General features: G+C 43.3%; 1 protein-coding gene across 1 annotated transcript in view; it reads left to right on the top strand.

The window, feature by feature from the left end:
- Positions 1 to 22,567, top strand: part of DNAH9 (dynein axonemal heavy chain 9) — a gene marked incomplete at both ends in the record, with an annotated part of 297,919 nt that overhangs the window by 216,536 nt on the left and 58,816 nt on the right. Inside the window, 5 exon segments of the mRNA XM_079725653.1 lie at positions 3,566 to 3,991; positions 11,111 to 11,230; positions 13,263 to 13,451; positions 20,409 to 20,645; positions 20,649 to 20,699. Coding sequence (XP_079581779.1) covers positions 3,566 to 3,991; positions 11,111 to 11,230; positions 13,263 to 13,451; positions 20,409 to 20,645; positions 20,649 to 20,699 — 1,023 coding nt within the window.

The raw sequence follows: 22,567 nt of genomic DNA, 5'->3' as shown, positions 1-22,567 counted from the left end.
CAATATGGGGTTGGCTAAATAAATTATGGACCATCTAAATGAGAGAAAATTGTGCATACTTTATTTAAAATCATGTTTTTCAAAATAATTCATGACACGAAAAAGTTTAAGATACAGTTTTCAGTGAAAGCCAGGTTTGAAAAAATAATGTAAACAATGATTGATATATGTATATGTGTGTGTACATATATGTATATGTATATATAAATGAATGAGCCAGATATATACCACATTCATATATGTTCACGCATCTTTCTTTTCTGTGTCTCTCTGTTACTCTATCTGTTAAGTACATATAATGAAACACACCAGCCCATAACTAATGTTTATCTCTAGGTAGTAAAATCAGGAGTGATTCTGGCTTTCATCTTCATCTTTGCTAAGTATTTCACAATAAATACTTATTCTTTTAATAAAAGGACAAAGTAGTGTTACCTTGTAAACCAGTGAACAGTAAGAAACAAACTGTAAAAGAACTAGAAAAATTATTATAAGGTAAGGTCAATTTTCATATGTATATGAAAGACGCTTCTAAGCATAAAAACAAAGGATGATAGCATGATATCATCTGGAAAAGGATTATTCAGTTGGGCTACATAAAAACTAAATTTCTATATGTCACAGAATATCATAAACAAATTTTTTTAATTAAAAAGAAAAGAGTTAGCATCCTCATATATATGTGAAGAGCTCTTATAAATCGGGCTGGAATCTGGCATTTGTGCCTGCCCCCACCTGCACATTTACGCTCTGCCCTTCCCCAACGTGCAATGGCAGTTTCTCTAAGGCTTTCCCAGGTCTCCCTCCCTAGCCAAAGTGGCACCATCATTCCTCAAGAAACCACTATCCCATTAGCCCTGTTTTTTTTTTTTTTTTCAGAGCACTTCTCACTATCCAATATATCAAAGGTTGGCCTCTTTTTCTGCCCACCTCTCCCACATGCATGAGCAAAAGGACTTTGCCTTTCTTATTTACCTCTGTATCCCCATTTGCCAAATGAATGACTGTGCAGACACATTTATTCACTCAGCAGAGACTCCCTGACTGCACTCCATGCCAGGCAGTGTTCTGGGTGCATGTGATGCACCCATGAACGAAGACACTGCCTCTATGAAGAGTCTATTCTAGCACAGGGGACGGGTGAGAGACAAGCAGCGTAACAAAAAAGTACTTTATACAATGCGTTAGAATGTGACAGATGCTGCAGAAAAAAGAAAACCGTAGAGCAGAGTCAGGGGGAGCTCTGGGGCCAGGGCAGCTGGGGAGGGGATTGAGGAGGTGGGAGGTTGCAGTATTAAAGAAGGTGATGGGTGTGGGCCTCCTTGAGAGGGAGAAGTTTTTACATGGAAAGGAGCGAATTCATCAGGCAGGTACCTGGGAAGATCAGGCAAGGCCAAGGCATCAGCTAGAACAAGAGACCTAAGGCAGGGAGGGGAGTGTGCCTGATGCCGGCTCATTCAAAACCACATCTGCCTTCTTCTGAGGAATGTCTCCTGCATCCTGTGTTCTATTAGTGCCACATCACCTGCCCCATGGTGACTGGTGACAGGAGCCCTACCTCACTGAACAAGATCATTTCCCAGGACCTTTTTATTTTGACTTCCGTTGGAGGAAAAGAATCTTCCTCCCTTCTAGTTGCAAAGCGATGGATATGAGCCTGGAGCTGCGGCACCCCTTCCTCTCATTCGATCGCTCAACACACGTGTTGATGATGAGCACCTACTGTGTGCCAGTCTCTGTTCTAGGCACTGGGGCTGCAGTGGTTAATGAGAGAGATGAGGTCCCTGTTCGCATGAGGGAGAGGAATATAGTAATTCCAGAAGGAAACAGTGGTAACCTTTTCCGATTGCCCTCTGTTCTATGCAGATCACCAGGGTGCTCAGATAGGCAGTGACTAGGAAGAGGAGGTTGGCGGGGAGGGTCTTCCTACGTGGGGGGACTTCTGAACTGAGATCTGGATGGATGAGAAGGGGTCAGCCAGGCAAATGGCATAGGAAGGAGGGTTGCAGGCAGAGGTCCTGAGGTGCGAAGAGGGAAGTGGGAAGAGGTGAGTGTTCCCAGAGCTCAGTGAAAGCCTGGGGAAGTGACCCCGGTAGAGGTCAGAGAGGTTAGCCGAGTGCCTTGCAACATGAAGAAGCTGGTTTGTAAAAAAGAAACTCCTGTACGTGGAGAAGCAGAAACAAGAGAGTCCAGAGAATCCTCCTGACGCAGTTCAAAACGCAGTTCCACTGGTCCTCACATCCCATCCTCCCCAGATACATGAGCAAGAAAATACGCCTTTGTACTTCAGCTAGGTTTTCTGTCTCCGAAACCAGAGTTGTGATTAATGTATAGATATATATGAATATTCAAAAAAACTGGAAGGAATTATATTGAAATATTAACAATGATGTATCTGGGTTATAGAATTCAATTTCATCTTTATACATTTTTATATTTTCTTAATTCAATGTGTTGAACATGCTTAACAAACTGTTAATATTTTTAAATTGTGGGCTTTTCGTTTCTGATTGTATTTTCGTACTTTGTCCTCCTTCGCCCAGGGGAAACCACTAGGACAGGTATGCGAGCACATCTGCCACATCTGTGCTGTCCTTCCTTCCTGCCCCTGACAAGGCTGTCATGACCCAAAGTACAAACCGTTGCAAGAATCAATGGATCATCGTCCTAGGTGCTTCCATTAGGTGCTAGAAATAATCCCCTTCCTGTTTTGATTTCCAGGCCCAAGAGCACCCCAAGTTAATTTGGCACAAGGACCTAATCTTTGAAATTAAGATTTTCCCCCACTTACAAAATCAGCCCCGAAAGCAAGTGCTTTTGAGGTCATATGCTCCTCATGGACAATCACAACAAACTTTAAATCGACTTTATATGCATTTCTGACAAAATTTCACATACAGATTTACTGCTCCCGACTTAACAGATGGAAACACCGAGGCCTGGGAAGTTCAAGTGGCTTTCCAGGGTCAGCCCTTTTAGCCATATCTTTCTAGAGCAAGTGAAACTTGGAGCACAGGACAAACCCACGTCTAGGCAGAGGCAGTGACGGCACAGGGTGTGCCTGGCTTTCTGTCTGAATTATTTCTTGGCAGAAAATGCCACTTTGCTATCAGGACAGCCAGGTGCAGTTAGCACAAGCTCATGGAACAAGGCAGTTTAATTAAAGAAAAAAAAGTAGTTGAGTTACAGCGCTCTTCTCTTCAATCCAAGATGGAAATTAATTTATAATAACCTTGTCTTTTATTCATGGCATGCTGCATATTTCAGAGTATGTTGGCATCCTTATATTTTTCAGCTAAATGTGAAAAAATTGTGTTTCTGGTGGGCCACGAGTCAAAGCACTGAGAGAACCTAGCTGAGTCTCGGCTAACCATTCGGAGAAGTCTGAAGCCGCTGGGGAGTCCTTTGGTTCCCTTCTGATGAGTCATGATATTTAAAATTCCGAGGGCTGCCTCAGGCTTCAAAGCGGCCCTTTGAGATTGATCGCTCTGAGCTCGGCTCCATTAGTGGCCGAGGACAAAAAGAGGCATTCGTTTTCCTCTAATGACCTGCCTCTCTCTTCCAGACCAACCTGACGGAGCTGAAATCTTTCGGTTCCCCACCACCGGCTGTCAGCAACGTCAGCGCGGCCGTGATGGCTCTCGTGGCCCCCGGGGGCAAGGTGCCCAAGGACCGCAGCTGGAAGGCCGCCAAGGTCACCATGGCCAAGGTGGACGGCTTCCTGGACTCCCTCATCCACTTTGACAAGGAGAACATTCACGAGAACTGCCTCAAGGCCATCAAGCCGTATCTGCAAGACCCTGAGTTCAATCCCGAGTTCGTGGCCACCAAGTCCTACGCAGCCGCTGGCCTCTGCTCTTGGGTCATAAACATTGTGAAGTTCTACGAGGTGTTCTGTGACGTGGAACCCAAGCGCCAAGCACTGAGCAAGGCCACCTCGGACCTCGCTGCCGCCCAGGAGAAGCTGGCGGCTGTTAAAGCCAAGATCGCTGTAAGTGACCCCCACCTGAGGCAAACAGCCTCTCCTCCAGGTCCCAGCGCCTCAGCCCTGATTTTTAAAGAAAACCAAATTGTTACCCCACATCTCCTAATTTTTCAGTAGAGGCAACTTTTTTTTAAAGACATTTATTATTATTATTATTATTATTATTATTATTATTTTCAGTCACACCACGCAGCTTGTGGGATCTTAGTTCCCTGACCAGGGATTGAACCCACCCGGGCCCCCAGCAGTAGAAGCACAGAGTCCTAACCACTGGACCGCCAGGGAAGTCCCAGTAGAGGCAACTTTTATAATTTCTTCCTCAAACACTGTATAATCCAAACAAGACAGATCCACTGGACCAAGGGTTTATGCCTTGGTGCTAAAAGGTTTTTTCCTTTTCATCTGAGGAAAGAAAGGATGACAGATGGATACATATAATAAATGAACAGTATTATCCATGGAACCAGCTGCTATCTTATTAGCCACAATGAATCTAACATTTTTGCACATCTGATAGTTAAGAAGAAAGGGTCAAAAATGGGAGATTATTTTTTTAAAGTTTATTTTATTGAAGTATAGTTGATTTACAATGTTGTGTTATTTTCTGCTCTACAGCAAAGTGATTCGGTTATACATATATATACATTCTTTTTCATATTCTCTTCCATTATAGTTTATCTCAGGTTATTGAATATAGTTCCCTGTGCTCTACATTAGGACCTTGTTGTTTATCCATTCTATACATAATAGTTTGCATCTGGTAATCCCAACCTCCCAATCCATCCCTGCCCCACCCCCCTCCGCCTTCATTCCTGTCCCTAGCAAGGTTGTCGTGACCCAAAGTGCAAACCGTTGCAAGAATCAATGGATCATCGTCCTAGGTGCTTCCATTAGGTTCCAGAAATAATCCCCTTCCTGTTTTGATTTCCAGGCCCAAGAGCACCCGAAATTAATTTGGCACAAGGATCTAATCTTTGAAATTAAGATTTTCCCCCACTTAACAAAATCAGCCCTGAAAGCAAGTGCTTTTGAGGTCATATGCTCCTCATGGACGGTCACAACAAACTTTGAATCAACTTTATATCCATTTCTGGCAAAATTTCACGTACAGATTTACTGCTCCCAACTTACAGACGAAACCACTGAGGCCTGGGAAGTTCAAGTGGCTTTCCAGGCATAGGAAACAAGTCTGTGAATCTGCTTCTGTTTTGTAGATAATTTCAAAAAATGGGAGATTCTTTTTCCCCTTTGAAATGTAGGTTTTAGCCACCTTTCCCCACCTTGTGCACCATTCTCTTCCATTCTGGCGACTGTCCGCACCCCTCACTCTCAGTGGTGTGGATGTGTGGGCCTGCAGGGCATGTGTGATGCTACCTGCAGTGCTTTATAGAAGCTTGTAAAAGCATGTAGCATATTGTGGTTGGTGGTTGGGGGGTGTCCCTTGGCCATAAATATAAAATTATTAGCCTCTTGCTGATATTTTGATTGTATGTCCCTCACCCAGGATTGTGGGATGGAGGTGATTCTGGATTCACACCTTGAACTTCATCTTTGCCACTAAAATTGGTATCACCAAAGTGAGAGGTAGAAATCAGAATCCTGCAGGATGACATAGCAGCTGAAAACCCATCAGCAGACCTTCCAATCCATGCTGTGCTATTCACCGATGGGTGACCTTTAGAAAGGGCTTTCCAGAGCCCAAACTTCAGCTTCCTGAAGTAAAATGGACACAATAATAGTCCATTTTGGCTATTCATGATTTTGCTGTGAGGATGAAAGGAGAGAAGGCATGTACAGCACAAGCCCAGAGCCCAGCCTACAGGGACACAGGGAGCTGCCGCCACCCCCAGGGTTCCGATGACCACTGACCCCTGCTTTCCCTCCACCTCCTCCTCCTCCTGCATGTGCCATCACGTGCAAGCCCTGGTCGTCACTCACTACCATGATCAAGTTCAAGCCAAAACATCCCCTGGACCTTTCATTTCTACACGTGCATTCCAGGCAAATAAGATTCTTACTGCAAGTTTCTCATGATGATAAAAAGGGTTTTACAAATTGTGAAACGGGAGATTGCAGACATGCCGCATGCTTCAAGTTTCATGGGTTTATTGATCAATAGACTAAATTCTATGGTTAAAGGCTCTAGTTCAAAGATCCCTGCAGCCAGACTCTCTATAAAGAAGAGATGCTTTGGCAAAGCAGCGAATCTCTCAGTACGTTTGCTTTATAAATCCAGACATTCATGGACCAGTTTACTGATAATCACGCTCACAGTGGCCCACGTGAAAGAATACCAAGGGCAAAACACTAACAGCCCCTTGACTGCTTTTGGAGGGAAAATACCTTCTGATAATTTTCATATTCTTCAGTCTCTCCTGGAAAAGTGTTGCAAGAACTGCATTTTCAAAGATCTCTTTCTTACTCAAGTTATTTTAACTAAAGGAACATTTGGTGCAGAGGGAATGTTTTCAAAATGTTTATACCTTTTTAGTAGCCAACATGCACACGATGGGCCCATTCAACCTGTGGAAGCCATCAGAATATTTTTAAAATGCCTGGCTACCTTAGGAAGACACTTCTCTTCTGCCCAAATATTTTTTGAAAAAAACCCGATCTCTCTTTTAACAACCTCCTCTCCATCCTTTGCTTATCTACATGCCTATCAACATCCCAGGAGTGCAGACACTCCCCGACCAATAACAGCCGTCCTGAATACAGAAGCCCACCCAGGACAGGAAAGTGCCTCCCGCTGTGCCCCTGAGGCCATCGCCAGACCTCTCCAGTTACACCCCTGCCAAGTCCTTTTCTTAGGATCTTAGGATAATTCCAAGTAAAGACTTTTATATTCAAGATGCATAAAGCGAAAAAAAAACCATCTTTCAAAACAGATTCTACAAGGTAACTTCAACTTGATTTTATACATATAATTAAAATACACACAAATATGAATAGTGGTGGTTATCTCCTGGTGGTAGATTTTGGATGGTTTTGTTTATCTGTGTTTTATTTTTTTCTATTAAGAACACATATGAACGTGACAATTTATAAAAATAATAGTAATAAAAACAAGGAAGACATCTTCATCAAGCGTTTACTCACACATAAGTAAAATATCAGAGAGCAGAGAAGAGCTTCAAATGAAAAACGACAGTCTCCTACCCTTTTCCTTCTTTTGTCTGTTTTTCCTGATTGTTGATGCCACTCAGAGCTTGCTACCTAGTGGCTTCAATGTGTTTTATTTGGCCTGCACAACGTGTTTGCCAAAGATGTAATTAATTGCCAATATTTAAAACAAAAAATCTGATTTCTGGCCGGTCTTATAATAATCAGAAGAGTCCTGAATGTCACTAAGTGACCCTGGAGTTAAGCAGTGGCTTCTCACTTAAGCAGGGAGTTTTGCTGCATTTAGTCACAGTCACCAGCGGCCCCTATTTTTTTTTAACATTAGACTCATCTGACTAGTTTACTTCATCTTCCTGGGCTGCTCATCTGAATTTTTGACCCTTGTCTGCGTGCTGTGCTGCATCCCTATTCTTGATGTATCTTCTTCAGGCAGTTGACTTTCTGCTACCTGAGGCTTGAAGACATTCATCCCGTCTTCTCATCATTACAGCAACTATGTTTTTCTGACGTGACCTTTACTACTTGTTCAGTCATATGGAGGCCGCTTCCTTGGAGCTCTCGGTGTTCAAGATGAAATTATTACCCTTTCCTTCAGCTCCTCCCCTTCCCTCCTCTCTCCAACTTCATTGTCATTATTTATCGTTACTTTTGCATTTGAATCACCAGCACTGAACATATCTACATTGTGTTCTGTAACCAGAATTAATTGTCCCATGCTGTCTCCACTGACCGATTCAAAAGATCAGTAAATTCTGTTTATATTCTATGAACCTGTCTATATTCTATGAACCTGTCTATATTGTTCATAGAAGATCTCAGTGCTGTTATACTTACTTTCTTACATACCTTTCCCCCTGGACTTTCTTCTCTCTCTCCCTCTTTCTCTCTCTCTCTTCAATTAGTTCTTTTGGCATAGCCTTATTTTTTAAAACCCTCCAGTCAATCCAGTGTTTCACTGAGTCTCCTTTTGCCCCCAAGACTTTTCTCTCTTGTCCCCAACTCAAAGCTCCAAACAGTTTTGGAGAGTAATCACGTTCACTGCTCTCTTGGGTTCGTTCCAATGACTTCTGGACCCCATGGCTTCTTTCTTGATTTCTTCTCTCGTTTTGCTATGGCTTGTTCTTTTTTTTTTTTTTTTTTTTTTTTTGCTATATGCGGGCCTCTCAGTGCTGTGGCCTCTCCCGTTGCGGAGCACGGGCTCCGGACGCGCAGGCTCAGCGGCCATGGCTCACGGGCCCAGCCGCTCCACGGCATGTGGGATCCTCCCAGACCAGGGCACGAACCCGTGTCCCCTGCATCGGCAGGCGGACTCCCAACCACTGCGCCACCAGGGAAGCCCTATGGCTTGTTCTTAAGTAACTTTCTCAGAAATGTTACATAAGAGGTAAATTTTCTAATGTTCCAGTCTGGACGTATCTTTTTATTTTTAAACTGAATTGACTTTTTTGCTGCGTATTAAATTCTGATGCTAATTTTTTCCCTTAGAACACTGAATGCTTTATCTTTTTGTCTGGTGAGAAGTCTGATGAACAGTCTGGATACACTGTATTTCTGCCTTTCTGGAAGTCTTTCAATTTTTTCTTTATTTTTGGTGTCTGAAACTTTACATTGATGTGCTTAGCTGCCATTCTTTTTTTTATTCATTGTGCTTGGCATGCAGAGACTTATTTTCTTCAGTTCCACAAGGTGATTTTATATCTCCCTTCTGTTTCCTTTTTAATCTCATTTTCTGGAATGCATATTGGTAGGGTATTGGACCTTCTGATGGGTCATCTATTTTCTCTTATCTTTTTGTCACTTTATCCTTTCTTATTCTATCTAGATTTCCTCAAATTCATCTTTTAATTTATTGAATTTATTATTTTTACATTAACAATAAAGATTATTTCCACAAGTTTTCTTTGTTGTTGTTCTCTTTTCCTTTTATTAGCATCCTCTTGTTTTATGGATGAAACATCTTGAATCTCCCGGAGAAACTAATTATGAAGGGTTTTATGCTTTGTTGCTATTTTTTTGACTGAAGTTCTCTCTTTTTCCCAGGTCATTTTTTCCTTCTTGTTTACCTTTAATCTAGGCTTTAATCAAATGTCTTCTTGTCCTTTCATGTTTACAAGAGTAGTGAGCGAAAGCTGAGTATAGCTCTGCAGACAAGGGCAGATCTGGCAGAATTTGTTTTCTAGATCAGATGAGTTATGGTGGATGCATCCTGTTACTTGTTGTATTTATTTCTGCTCTACAGCAAAGTGATTCAGTTATATATATATGTATATACATACTTTTTAATATTCTTTTCCATTATGGTTTATTACAGGATTTTGAATATAGATCCCTATATACAATAGGACCTTGTTTATCCATTCTGTATGCATTAGTTTGCTGGATGCATCTTAAATGCCAGAACATGGTATCCTTTCTCTGCCACTGTTGACTCTCCTGCTGGTGACACAGGTGCCTGGTGGCATTGCATGGGGATGGAGATGTGGGGTGGAGGATCAGAAGGCTTCCAATTGACCGTCTTATTTTCAACATCCCCCTGCAGCTCACCTGACATTTCCAAATCCCCAGTGTATGTGAGGCTCTGCAGAGCTGCTCAGCTTCTGCTCTACGTTGCAGTGTCCCCTGCCCTTCTCCAGCCCTTTCCACTGCTCTGTCTGTGGTCTTCCATAGATCTATTGGAATCCCTCACCCTCCAGTGGCCCTCAATATTTGCTTGATGTTATGGGCTTATGACTTTTTAAACTGCTTCGTAACCATTTTAGAGAAGTCTCGGGAAGAAGAGGAGTAAATGAATGTGGCCAGCCTGCCATTGTTAATTGGATGGCTCACCTCCTAGTTCTTAAGCTGCTTGGCTATATAAACTTGGCCCTTCTTTTCTTTCTCTTGTGACTTGGTAATGACTGACAAAGCAGCCTGAAGCCCTGTTATTGCATGGACATGAGACATATCTGGAGGTGTCTGCCATGTGCCCAGGTGTCTTTGTGTATGCAGATATGCATCATGGCGGCAGCAAAGACTGTGCACTTGAATTCTGAATTCTTGATAAATTTAGAAAAAATTGAAACCATGTCTTTTTTTAAAATGTTCCTCTACTTCGGGATAATTGGAGAGAATCGATGAGGTCAAGTGAAGTTGTCTTGCACTCCTGGGACCTTAAAGCAAAGGGAGGGGACTACCCTTGTGGCGCAGTGGTTAAGAATCCGCCTGCCAATGCAGGAGACACAAGTTCGATCCCTGGTCTGGGAAGATCCCACATGCCGTGGAACAACTAAGCCCATGCACCACAACTACTGAGCCTGCGCTCTAGAGCCCTCAAGCCACAACTACTGAAGCCCATGCACCTAAAGCCTGCACTCCGCAGTGAGAAGCCTGTTCACCGCAACGAAGAGTGGCCCCCGCTCACCACAACTAGAGAAAGCCTGTGCGCAGCAACACAGGCCCAACACAGCCTAAATAAATAAATAAATAAATAAATTTAATGAATTTATTTTTTTAATTAAAAAAAAAAAGCAAAGGGCAGATGTAGGTTGCAGACAGCCCAATTCCAACCCACGAACCAGCTGCAGCAGACGGTGTGTGCTCCTCCCAGCACCCCCACCCCGGGATCCTACTGGCCATTTTCAGGCCTCCCCAGGGTTCAGTGAGATTTTGCTTCTAAAAGCAGAACTTGTACTTTTTTGTCAGGCTACTGGAACCCCTTTTCCCCAATACGGGGAGAGACAGAATTTAAGCCTCTCCCTCCTTGTCCGTCACCCATCCTGGTCCTGGACCAACGACTAAGGTGCTGGATAGAAAAGCTCAGTTCTCTCACTTGCGTCGGGACCCTCGACTTCCACTGGGATCCACGTGAGGGCCCCCCTAGTTTGCCTTCCTTCCCCTCCCTGCCTGCCTTCCCCAGTCCCTTACAGCTCCCCCCAGGAGGCCTTCCTTAAAAATCCCCTACCCGTGAACCCTGTCTCTGAAGCACTGGAACTACTGATAGACGTTGTGTTCCTTCCCAAACAGCACCTTAATGAAAACCTGGCCAAACTCACAGCCAAGTTTGAGAAAGCAACAGCTGACAAACTCAAATGTCAGCAAGAAGCTGAAGCGACTGCAGGCACCATCTCCCTTGCAAACCGCCTGGTGAGTGTGAGCCTCTTCGGCGGACTTTAATTACACGAGCTGAGCTTGTCAGGTGCCGCAGAGGTGCAAAATATTAATAGATGAGCAGCTGAGTGCCCCTTTGACTGGGGGGCAAATAATAAAATGCTCTGGGCTGCAGGGACTGACTCCTGAGAAAAGCGTGAATGCACACCCTGGTCTGGTCAAAGGAGATTTCCCACAGGAATGGTCGGGAGGATGGGGCACTGGATGGATCAGGAAGCTTACGAAAGGTGTGACGTGCTTACATACAAGTGCATCGGCCAGAGGGAGCGTTAAAGGACAAAGCTAGCATTCGACAGGCAAACCCTGAAGCTCTTACCTGTGGGATATTTGATAATAAGGGTGTGGACAGGATGAGGCACTGAGATAGAAGCAGAAAAGAACAAGACAGATGGTTGACCCTGAACATTGCTGACCATAACCTTGGTCTCTCCAGCAGGACAGTCATTTACACGGCCACTCAGGGCTCTAAGAGCAAGTGTTCCAAGGGCAGGAAGTAGAAGGTCCCACTCTCTTAAGGCCTGGGAACAAAAGCCAGCTCAATGTCCTTCCTCTGCGTTCTACTGGTCAAAGCAGTGACAGATCCAGGGAGAGGGAGCACAGACACCAGCTCCTGATGAGAGGAGTGTCAGGGGATGTGTAGCCTTTCTAATCCCCCATGGCTTATATTTCTCATCATGAATCAGCTAAGAGCCTGCAAAGCAGTGTCCACAGGATGTGATTTCTCTTTATCAACAGCCTTTTACAGCACCTTCCTCCCCAGCGAAAGGAAGTGGAATCGATCCCTTTTCACATTTATTCCAGCCCCCATTTATGTATATAACAAAGCCAGGTTTCCTAGTTCAGGGAGAAATTAGTCATAACAGTCACTGAATCGGTCGTGCTCCAGTGACAAGAGGTGAAGCCTCAGGTGTGTCTGTGCCCTTGTTTGTTGAACCTGCTGCTGCAGAGCTTTGAGATGATCGTCTTCACTGAATGGTGCAGTCTACCGACAGCTCGTCCAGTAACGTGCAGGAAGCAGTCAGGACCTCCCCGCTGGCCTGTCTTCCATTCAGTTCCCTGTTTGATTTCCAGAATTTTTGCGGTCTTTCTCTGCCCGGCTGGGGCCTTTTCTGAGTTGGTCCTCGTAGGTGGCAGGTGGAGCTCTGCTCTAGGACTCAGGACAGGTCAGCTCTGAAGCCATCCCTGCCCCCACCAACCTGGGGTGGTTGAAGTGTCAGAAGACAGGACACTTCGACTTTCTGGTCTTTATCTGTGTGATCTAAGATGACATGGGAATGGTCGGTGGGCAAGTCCCTCAGGTCTCCCAGCTCTGCCATCCTAGGATGCCATCTTTCCAGGAAGAAAAAGGGATCAGTCATAGCACAGAAGCCGAGCTTCACTGAACAGCCCACCTCACAGTCCTCTGTAGACAATGTCTATCCTCTGGGAGAGGGCGCCCCCCAACGTGGGCCCCGCAGAGTCGCACCCTGCTCTGCAGTCTTGGTACTTTGCACACACCCATGTTCCAGTGCATCTGACTCCGTGTCTTAATTACCACGCCGATCTCCCCACCCACTGTGAATTATTTATAGTGCAATTGATTTTATTTATTTTCACATCTCCAGCATTTGGAGGAGAAGAGAGAGGTACATGATTTTCTGTTACGTTTTGAGGACCAGACACGGTACCAAGTGATGAACACACATGGTCACACTAAATCCTCTTCACGGCCCTTCTAGGTGGGCGTATTCATCTCCACACCTGTCAAGGGCAGAGCCTGGAAGGCTGCATTCAGGACCTGTCTCTCCACAGCCCACGTAACGCAGAGCAGAGAACAGGGGCTCGTTGACTGCAGTGTTCACTGCAGCCGGTACAAACCGCCCCCCCCCATTGATCAGAAGGGCCACATAAATGATGTCCTGAGTCTCCGGCTGTGAAGCGTGTGCCATGCATTCTCTGTGGCTGAATCGTGGCTCTGTAGCCTGTGGTATGACGTGTATTCTCCCCTCTCTGCTCTTTGAAATGATAGGTGGGAGGACTGGCCTCTGAAAACGTGAGGTGGACAGAAGCTGTGCAGAACTTCAAACAACAGGAAAGGAAATTATGTGGAGACATTTTACTTACTGCGGCTTTCATTTCGTACCTGGGCTTCTTTACAAAGAAATACCGGCAGAGCCTCATGGATGGGACCTGGAGACCCTACCTGAGCCAGCTGCAGGTAAGTCCAGACCACATCTGTCCTGACACCACCAGCCTGTGGGGACCAGGGAGCTCATGTGACAGTAATAACCCAAACCTCTGAGTCCCTCCTTGCGTTCTTCCCCCCACGACCGCCTGAGTATCCCCTAGTGACCGCTGAGACCCAGGAGGGAGACCTGTGCACCCATGCCCTTCCACACTGCCCTGCACTGTCCTCCACTGCCCTCCAGGCCACCTGAGCACGGCACCTCTCCTCTTCCTGGGTCTGCATGGGAACTCTGGTCCACCGCCCCCAGGCTGTCCCCTGACCCTCCTCAAAACTACAAAACCCGAGAGGCCCCAAACGTATCCTGTATCTCCCTCCAGCCTTCCTGCTCTTGTGCTGCACCGCACCTTGTTACCGGGCCCCAAAGCTCCCCCGTCTGTGTCTGTGACCCACAGACACCCTTTATGAAAGCAGCTTATCTACTTTGGTCATGTGTACCCAGTTCTCAGTGTGAGCGGGAGGACTTTACTCCCAACTCCTCCCTCTACGCTGACATGATGAAATGGGGAAATGCTAGTTCCCAACTGAAGAGGGTTCAGGATGTGTTACATCTTGACACTTTCACAGCACTCACAGTCCTCAATGCACAAATATTCACCGAGTCTTCAGCCTGCCCTACATGCCACTGGCAGGAGGTACAGAAGACACTCAAGACCAGGATGTTGGCAGAACATAGTCCAGTGGATGAGATGAGAGTCATAAAAAGCAGCTGCCGTGAGAGTCAGCACAGAAAGTTCACCACGTACAGTAAGGGTTATATTCTAGAATTCATTTGTAGGTGTTTCCTTGGAACACAAAGCCCATACTGTCTAGTGGTGGTTGGCTTAACAGATCAGCTCAAAAAATCTCATTCACCTGATGATTTGCTGAACAGTGGTTTAAAAACTGTTACAGCATTGGGAAATAAACAAAAGATGAAGCTGTTATTTATTCTCCTTGAACACTTGTGGAAAAGGAAATTTTTGAAAGGACGATCATTAGCTGAGCGAATGAAGACGAGGAGCCCAGTGGCCGCCCAGCGAGGGTTTTTCTGGCTTTGTTTGCGGCTCTTAAGAATTTTTTTAAATAATTTTTTTCTGCTTTATTGAGATATAATTGACATGTAACATTGTGTAAGTTTAAGATGTACGATGTGTTGATTTGATGCACATATATTGTGAAATGATTACCACAGTAGCTTAGTTAATACTTCCATCACCTCACACAATACAATTTCTTTTTTGTGATGAGAACATTTAAGATCTACTCTCTTAGAGACTTTCAAGTGTACAATACAGTATTAACTATAATCACCATGCTGTACATTAGAATCCCAGAACTTTTCTTATAATGAAAGTTTGTACACTTTGACCAACATCTCCCCATTTCCCCCACCCCCAGCCCCTGGCAACTACCATTCTACACTCTGTTTTTGTGAGTTTGGCTTTTTTAGATTCCACATATAAGTGAGATCATACAATATTTGTCTTTCTCTTTCTGACTTATTTCTCTTAGCATAATGCCCTCAAGGTCCATCCATGTTGTTGCAAATGGCAGGATTTCCTTCTTTCTCATGGCTCAATAATATTCCATGGTATATGTGTCATTCACATATATACGTACATATATATATGATTCATATGTCATATATATATATATATATATATATGTATATGCACACCATGATTCTTTATCCATTAATTCGTTGAGAGACACTTAGGTTGTTTCCATAGCTTGGCTATTGTGGATAATTCTGCAACGAACATGAGGTGCAGATATCTCTTTGAGATAGTGATTTCATTTCCTTCAGATATATATCCAGAAGTAGAATTCCTGGATCATTTAGTAGTTCTATTTTTAATTTTTTTAACATCTTTATTGGTGTATAATTGCTTTACAATGGTATGTTAGTTTCTACTGTATAACAAAGTGAATCAGCTATACATGTACATATATCCCCATATCTCCTCCCTCTTGCGTCTCGCTCCCACCCTCCCTATCCCACCCCTCTAGGTGGTCACAAAGCACCGAGCTAATCTCCCTATGCTGTGTAGCTGCTTCCCACTAGCTATCGATTTTGGTAGTATATATAAGTCCATGCCACTCTCTCACTTCGTCCCAGCTTACCCTCCACCCTCCCCGTGTCTTCAAGTCCATTTGCATCTTTTTCCTGTCCTGCCCCTAGGTTCTTCATACCATTCTTTTTCCTTTAGATTCCATATATATATGTTAGCATATGGTATTTGTTTTTCTCTTTCTGACTTACTGTACTCTGTATGACAGACTCTAGGTCTATCCACCTCACTACAAATAACTCAATTTCATTTCTTCTTGTGGCTGAGTAATATTCCATTGTATATATGTGCCACATCTTCTTTATCCATTCATCTGTTGATGGACACTTAGGTTGCTTCCATGTCCTGGCTATTGTAAATAAGAGCTACAATGAACATTGTGGTACATGACTCTTTTTGAATTATGGTTTTCTTAGGGTATATGCCCAGTAGTGGGATTTCTGGGTCATATGGTAGTTCTATTTTTAGGTTTTGTTTTGTTTTGTTTTGTTTTGTTTTTTTGCAGTACGCGGGCCTCTCACTGTTGTGGCCTCTCCCGTTGTGGGGCACAGGGTCCGGACGCGCAGGCTCAGCGGCCATGGCTCACTGGCCCAGCTGCTCCACGGCATGTGGGATCTTCCCAGACTGGGACATGAACCCGTGTTCCCTGCATCAGCAGGCGGACTCTCAACCACTGTGCCACCAGGGAAGCCCTATTTTTAGTTTTTTAAGGAACCTCCATACTGTTCTCCATAGTGGCTGTATCAATTTACATTCCCACCAACAGTGCAAGAGGGTCCCCTTTTCTCCACACCCTCTCCAGCATTTACTGTTTGTAGATTTTTTGATAATGGCCATTCTGACTGGTGTGAGGTGATACCTCATTGTAGTTTTGATTTGCATTTCTCTAAATATTAGTAATGTTGAGCATTCTTTCATGTGTTTGCTGGCAATCTGTATATCTTCTTTGGAGAAATGTCTGTTTAGATCTTTTGCCCAGTTTTGGATTGGGTTGTTTGTTTTTTTGATATTGAGCTACATGAGCTACCTGTATATTTTGGAGATTAATCCTTTGTCAGTTGTTTCATCTGCAAATATTTTCTCCCATTCTGAGGGTTGTTTTTCCGTCTTGTTTATGGTTTCCTTTGCTGTCCAAAAGTTTTTAAGCTTCATTAGGTCCCATTTGTTTATTTTTGTTTTTATTTCCATTTCTCTAGGAGGTGGGTCAAAAAGGATCTTGCTGTGATGTATGTCATAGAGTGTTCTGCCTATGTTTTCCTCGAAGAGTTTGATAGTGTCTGGCCTTACATTTAGGTCTTTAATCCATTTTGAGTTTATTTTTGTGTATGGTGTTAGGAAGTGTTCTAATTTCATTCTTTTACATGTAACTGCCCAGTTTTCCCAGCACCACTTATTGAAGAGGCTGTCTTTTCTCCATTGTATATTCTTGCCTCCTTTGTCAAAGATAAGGTGACCATAGGTGCATGGGTTTATCTCTAGGCTTTCTATCCTGTTCCATTGATCTATATTTTGGTTTTTGTGCCACTACCATACTGCCTTGATTACTGTAGCTTTGTAGTATAGTCTGAAGTCAGGGAACCTGATTCCTTCAGCTCCGTTTTTCTTTCTCCAGATTGCTTTGGCTATTCAGGTTCTTTTGTGTTTCCATACAAACTGTGAAATTTTTTGTTCTAGTTCTGTGAAAAATGCCATTGGTAGTTTGATAGGGATTGCATTGAATCTGTAGATTGCTTTCGATAGTATAATCATTTTCACAATACTGATTCTTCCAATCCAAGAACATGGTATATCTCTCCATCTGTTTGTATCATCTTTAATTTCTTTCATCAGTGTCTTATAGTTTTCTGCATACAGGTTTTTTGTCTCCTTCGGTAGGTTTATTCCTAGGTATTTTATTTTTTTTTGTTGCAATGGTAAATGGGAGTGTTTCCTTAATTTCTCTTTCAGATTTTTCATCATTAGTATATAGAAATGCCAGAGATTTCTGTGCATTAATTTTGTATCCTGCTACTTTACCAAATTCATTGATTAGCTCTAGTAGTTTTCTGGTAGCATCTTTAGGATTCTCTATGTATAGTATCATGTCATCTGCAAACAGTGACAGTTTTACTTCTTCTTTTCCTATTTGGATTCCTTTTATTTCTTTTTCTTCTCTGACTGCTGTGGCTAAAACTTCCAAAACTATGTTGAATAATAGTGGTGAGAGTGGGCAACCTTGTCTTGTTCCTGATCTTAGTGGAAATGGTTTCAGTTTTTCACCATTGAGAACAATGTTGGCTGTGGGTTTGTCATATATGGCCTTTATTATGTTGAAGTAAATTCCTTCTATGCCTACTTTCTGGAGAGTTTTTATCATAAATGGGTGTTGAATTTTGTCGAAAGCTTTTTCTGCATCTATTGAGATGATCCTATGGTTTTTCTCCTTCAATTTGTTAATATGGTTTATCACATTGATTTGCATATATTGAAGAATCCTTGCATTTCTGGGATAAACCCCACTTTATCATGGTGTATGATCCTTTTAGTATGCTGTTGGATTCTGTTTGCTGGTATTTTGTTGAGGATTTTTGCATCTATGTTCATCAGTGATAATGGTCTGTAGTTTTCTTTTTTGTGTGACATCTTTGTCCAGTTTTGATATCAGGGTGATGGTGGCCTCGTAGAATGAGTTTGGGAGTGTTCCTCCCTCTGCTATATTTTGGAAGAGTTTGAGAAGGATAGATGTTAGCTCTTCTCTAAATGTATGATAGAATTCGCCTATGAATCCATTTGGTCCTGGGCTTTTGTTGGAAGATTTTTAATCACAGTTTCAATTTTAGTGCTTGTGATTGGTCTGTTTATATTTTCTATTTCTTCCTGGTTCAGTCTTGGGAGGTTGTGCATTTATAAGAATTTGTCCATTTCTTCCAGGTTGTCCATTTTATTGGCATATACTTACTTGTAGTAATCTCTCATGATCCTTTGTATTTCTGCAGTGTCAGTTGTTACTTCTCCTTTTTCATTTCTAATTCTATTGATTTGAGTCTTCTCTCTTTCTTTCTTGCTGAGTCTGGCTAGTATTTTATCAATTTTGTTTATCTTCTCAAAGAACCAGCTTTTAGTTTTATTGATCTTAGCTATTGTTTCCTTCATTTCTTTTTCATTTATTTCTGATCTGATCTTTATGATTTCTTTCCTTCTGCTAACTTTGGGGTTTTTTGGGTCTTCTTTCTCTAATTGCTTTAGGTGTAAGGTCAGGTTGTTTATTTGAGATGTTTCTTGTTTCTCGAGGTAGGATTATATTGCTATAAACTTCCGTCTTAGGACTGCTTTTGCTGCATCCCATAGGTTTTGGGTCATCGTGTTTTCATTGTCATTTGTTTCCAGGCATTTTTTGATTTCCTCTTTGATTTCTTCAATGATCTCTTGGTTATTTAGTAGCATATTGTTTAGCCTCCATGTGTTTGTATTTTTTACAGTATTTTTCCTGTAATTTAATCTAGTCTCATAGCATTGTGGTCAGAAAAGATACTTGATACGATTTCAATTTTCTTAAATTTACCAAGGCATGATTTGTGACCCATCTTAAGATACTTAAGTATTTTTATGCCACAGACCCCTTTGGCAGTCTGGTAACACCTATGGAATCCTTCTCACAGTAATGTTTTTTAGTGCATAAAGTAGAATGCATATGATTACAAAGGAAAACAATTCTATTGAAATACATTTCTGATCCCAGGATAAGAACCTCCAGTGGCTGGTTTCCCTTTTGAGGTTTGCTCGAGCGTATAGCACTGGCCATTTGTACCCTTAGCAGGTGTAATAAAAGGGAAAGGAGGTAGTCTGGAGAGGTTTTCCTGAGATAACTGGGAAGACAAACTGCAGAGAAGAGAAAGATGGAGAAGTTAAAGGGCATATGTGTGGACCTCGAAAGCATTCTAAGTGAAAGCAGCCAGACACAAAAGGTCACGTATTGTATGATTCCATTTATGTGAAACATCCAGAATAGGTAAATCCGTATAGGCAGAAAGCAGATTAGAGACTCCTAAGAACTTGGGGTAGCAGGGAATAGGGAGTGACTGCTGATAGACTTGGGGCTTCCTTTTGGGGTGAAGAAAATGTTTTGGAACGAGATAGAGCTGATGGTTGCACATCGTGAACGTACTAAATACCATTGACTTGTGCACTCTAAAATGGTTAGGGAATGTGAATTTTACCCCAGTTTTTTAAAAAGTATATGTGTTTCCAATGAAAACAATTACTTGTAGAAGAATTAAATGAGCTGAGAGAGGTCAACGAGAAGAAAAGGAACGGTTCCCAGGGGGGACAGAGACCAAGGGGAGACATTCCCAGGCCTGGTGGTTTATTCCTGGGCCTCCCAGTGTGGGGAGAAGTCCTCAAGCAGCCCTTCCAGGGGGTGGGGTTGTCCATGGCAAGGGGAAGGGGAGCGTCTGCAGTCCTTTGCAAGCTGGGCATCAGCAGCAAGTGGTGATGCTGAGAGGAGAGGGTGGTCAGTACGGGCTGGTGTGGGCCTGGTCTGTGAAGCATAGAAATGTAGCAGGAAATGACCCTGCTAACATGGGTAAGGGCGATGGAGGCTGTTGATTAAGATACAAATGATTTATGGTAGACATTTGACTTGGGTGAATTTACTGAAGAACAGAGGATGACATGAGCAGAATTTCTGCTGCTGTTCATCCATCAAGAGAAAAAAGACTATCAGGACGTTAAGAAAACCTGCTTCCAGGAATAATGACACAGCCAGGAAAGTGCTCCTCAGGGGGATTTTGGTCTTGCTTTTAGAGGATTTCTGTCCTTTGGGTGAGCTGCAGACCCCACCCCCATCTGAGAGCGCATGCTTCTGTTCTGAGCGTGTGTGGCCTTTCTTCACCACCAGGTTCCCATCCCAGTGACCCCCAACCTAGATCCCCTGAGGATGCTGATGGATGATGCCGACGTGGCTGCCTGGCAGAACAAGGGCCTCCCTGCAGACCGCATGTCCACGGAGAATGCCACCATCCTCCTCAGCTGTGAGCGCTGGCCACTCATGGTGGACCCTCAGCTACAAGGCATCAAATGGATCAAGAACAAGTATGGCGAGGACCTCCGGGTCACCCAGATTGGCCAGAAGGGGTAGGTGGCTGTGCACAAAAGTTCCCACCTTGCCATTTATGCAGAGGGAAAAAATGTGATGAGCAGGTTTTAAGCCGCTGTGGATTGTTTCTACCCTCCTGGTTCCTCCAGGAGTTTTCTCCTGTTTGTCCTCTCGCTTTAGGAAATGTCTCGGTGAGAGATGCTTGGGTACTGAGTCTCTGATTTTCTTTCTTTTTCATATTTTTAATCTTTATTTTTATCGGAGTACAGTTGGTTTTACAATGTTGTGTTAGTTTCTGCTGTACAGCAAAGTGGATCAGCAAAGTGGATACGTATCTCCACCTTTTTTAAGATTCTTTTCCCATATAGATCATTACAGAGTATTGAGTAGAGTTCCCTGTGCTATACTGCAGGTCCTTATTGTTCTCTATTTTATATACAGTAGTGGGTACATGTCAATCCCAATCTCCCAATTTGTCCCTCCCCCATTTCCCCTCTCGTAACTATAAGTTTATTTTCTACATTTGTGACTCTATTTCTGTTTGGTAAATACGTTCATTTGTACCATTTTTTTAGATCCCACATATAAGCGATATCATATGATATTTGTCTTTCTCTGTCCGACTTGCTTCACTCAGTATGACATGTGCTTTTCTTTCTCATTAGAAATCATAAGCATCAGCCTCCCGACTCATTCCTGAGTCCTTCCCCCACCAGCCCAGGGGTTCACCCTCCCATCTCTCCTGGAATACTTCCTGCTTCCCAAGCATCCTATTCCACTGTCAGACAGCTCTGTGTTTTACAGTCTTTCTCACATTTAGTCAAAAACTGCCTCTCTTAGCTCTCTTCTACCCTTTGTTCCTACCTGTGCCCCAGAACCACAGAGAACAAATGTAAAACCTCTCTCTCCTGAGGAACGATGGGACATTTGCAGTGGGGTGCTTAGCAGCTGAGATAGTTATGGAACCTTCAGAACCCTTTGCACCTGCCATGTGGCTTTATCTGTACATGGTGGGGGAGTTACTGCACACGTCAAGGGACATGAACAACAGGGAGAATGTCTGACCAGCACCCACCGCACTTTATGGGCCTCAGCTCCTCTCCCCCCACTGCATCATTCACTCTGTTATAACTTAGCTTTGTAGTTTCAGTTCTCAATTCTTGTTCTGTGTCTCTAGGAGACATGAGAAAAATAGGACGGGGCAATGAGCGGGAGGGAGAGGGCCAGAGATCACTTATTAGGTGGTCGATATGTATTGGTCTTGGTGTTAGGAGCTTTACCTCAAATGCTTTTTAATCCACACGACCAATGAGGTTAGTGTTATTGGTACCATTTTCTCATTTGAGGAAATAGAGTTTCACACAAGTTAAGTAATTTCCCCAGGAGTACATAGTTTTAAAGGCAATGGATATTTGCACACCCATGTTCAAAGCCACGTTATTCACAATAGCCAAATGGTAGAAGGTAATCCAAGTGACCATCAACAGATGAATGGATAAACAGAATGTGGTGTATCAATACAATGAAATATTATTCAGCCTTGAAAAGGAAGGAAATTCTGTCCTACGCTACAGCATGGGCGAACCTTGAGATGGATATGCCAAGTAAGTAAGCCAGTCATAAAAGGACAACTACTGTACAGTTCCATTTACATAAGGTCCCTAGAGTAGTCAAATTCATAGAGACAGAAAGTAGAATGGTGCTCGCAGGGGCTGTGGTAGACAATAGTCTACCACAATTTTAAAATAATTAGTTAAAATTATAAAAAATTAATGGAGGCAATATTGGAACCAAGGTGATCTTCACTTCGAAGCCCACGTTTATCCACTCTTAACATACAACCACCAGCGTGAGGCTTGCTGCCCTGGCCACATGTCCCAAACATGCTTGTCCAGGGGTCCAGACCACCCATGGTTGTTTAAATCAAACATGCAATGTTCAGAAAATAGTTAAATCACATG

Source organism: Hyperoodon ampullatus, assembly GCF_949752795.1.
Source record: "Hyperoodon ampullatus genome assembly, chromosome: 19".
In the NCBI taxonomy this organism is placed as follows: Eukaryota; Metazoa; Chordata; class Mammalia; order Artiodactyla; family Ziphiidae; genus Hyperoodon; species Hyperoodon ampullatus.
The sequence above is the reverse complement of the archived record's forward strand: the minus strand, read 5'-3'. Positions and strand labels throughout refer to the sequence as shown.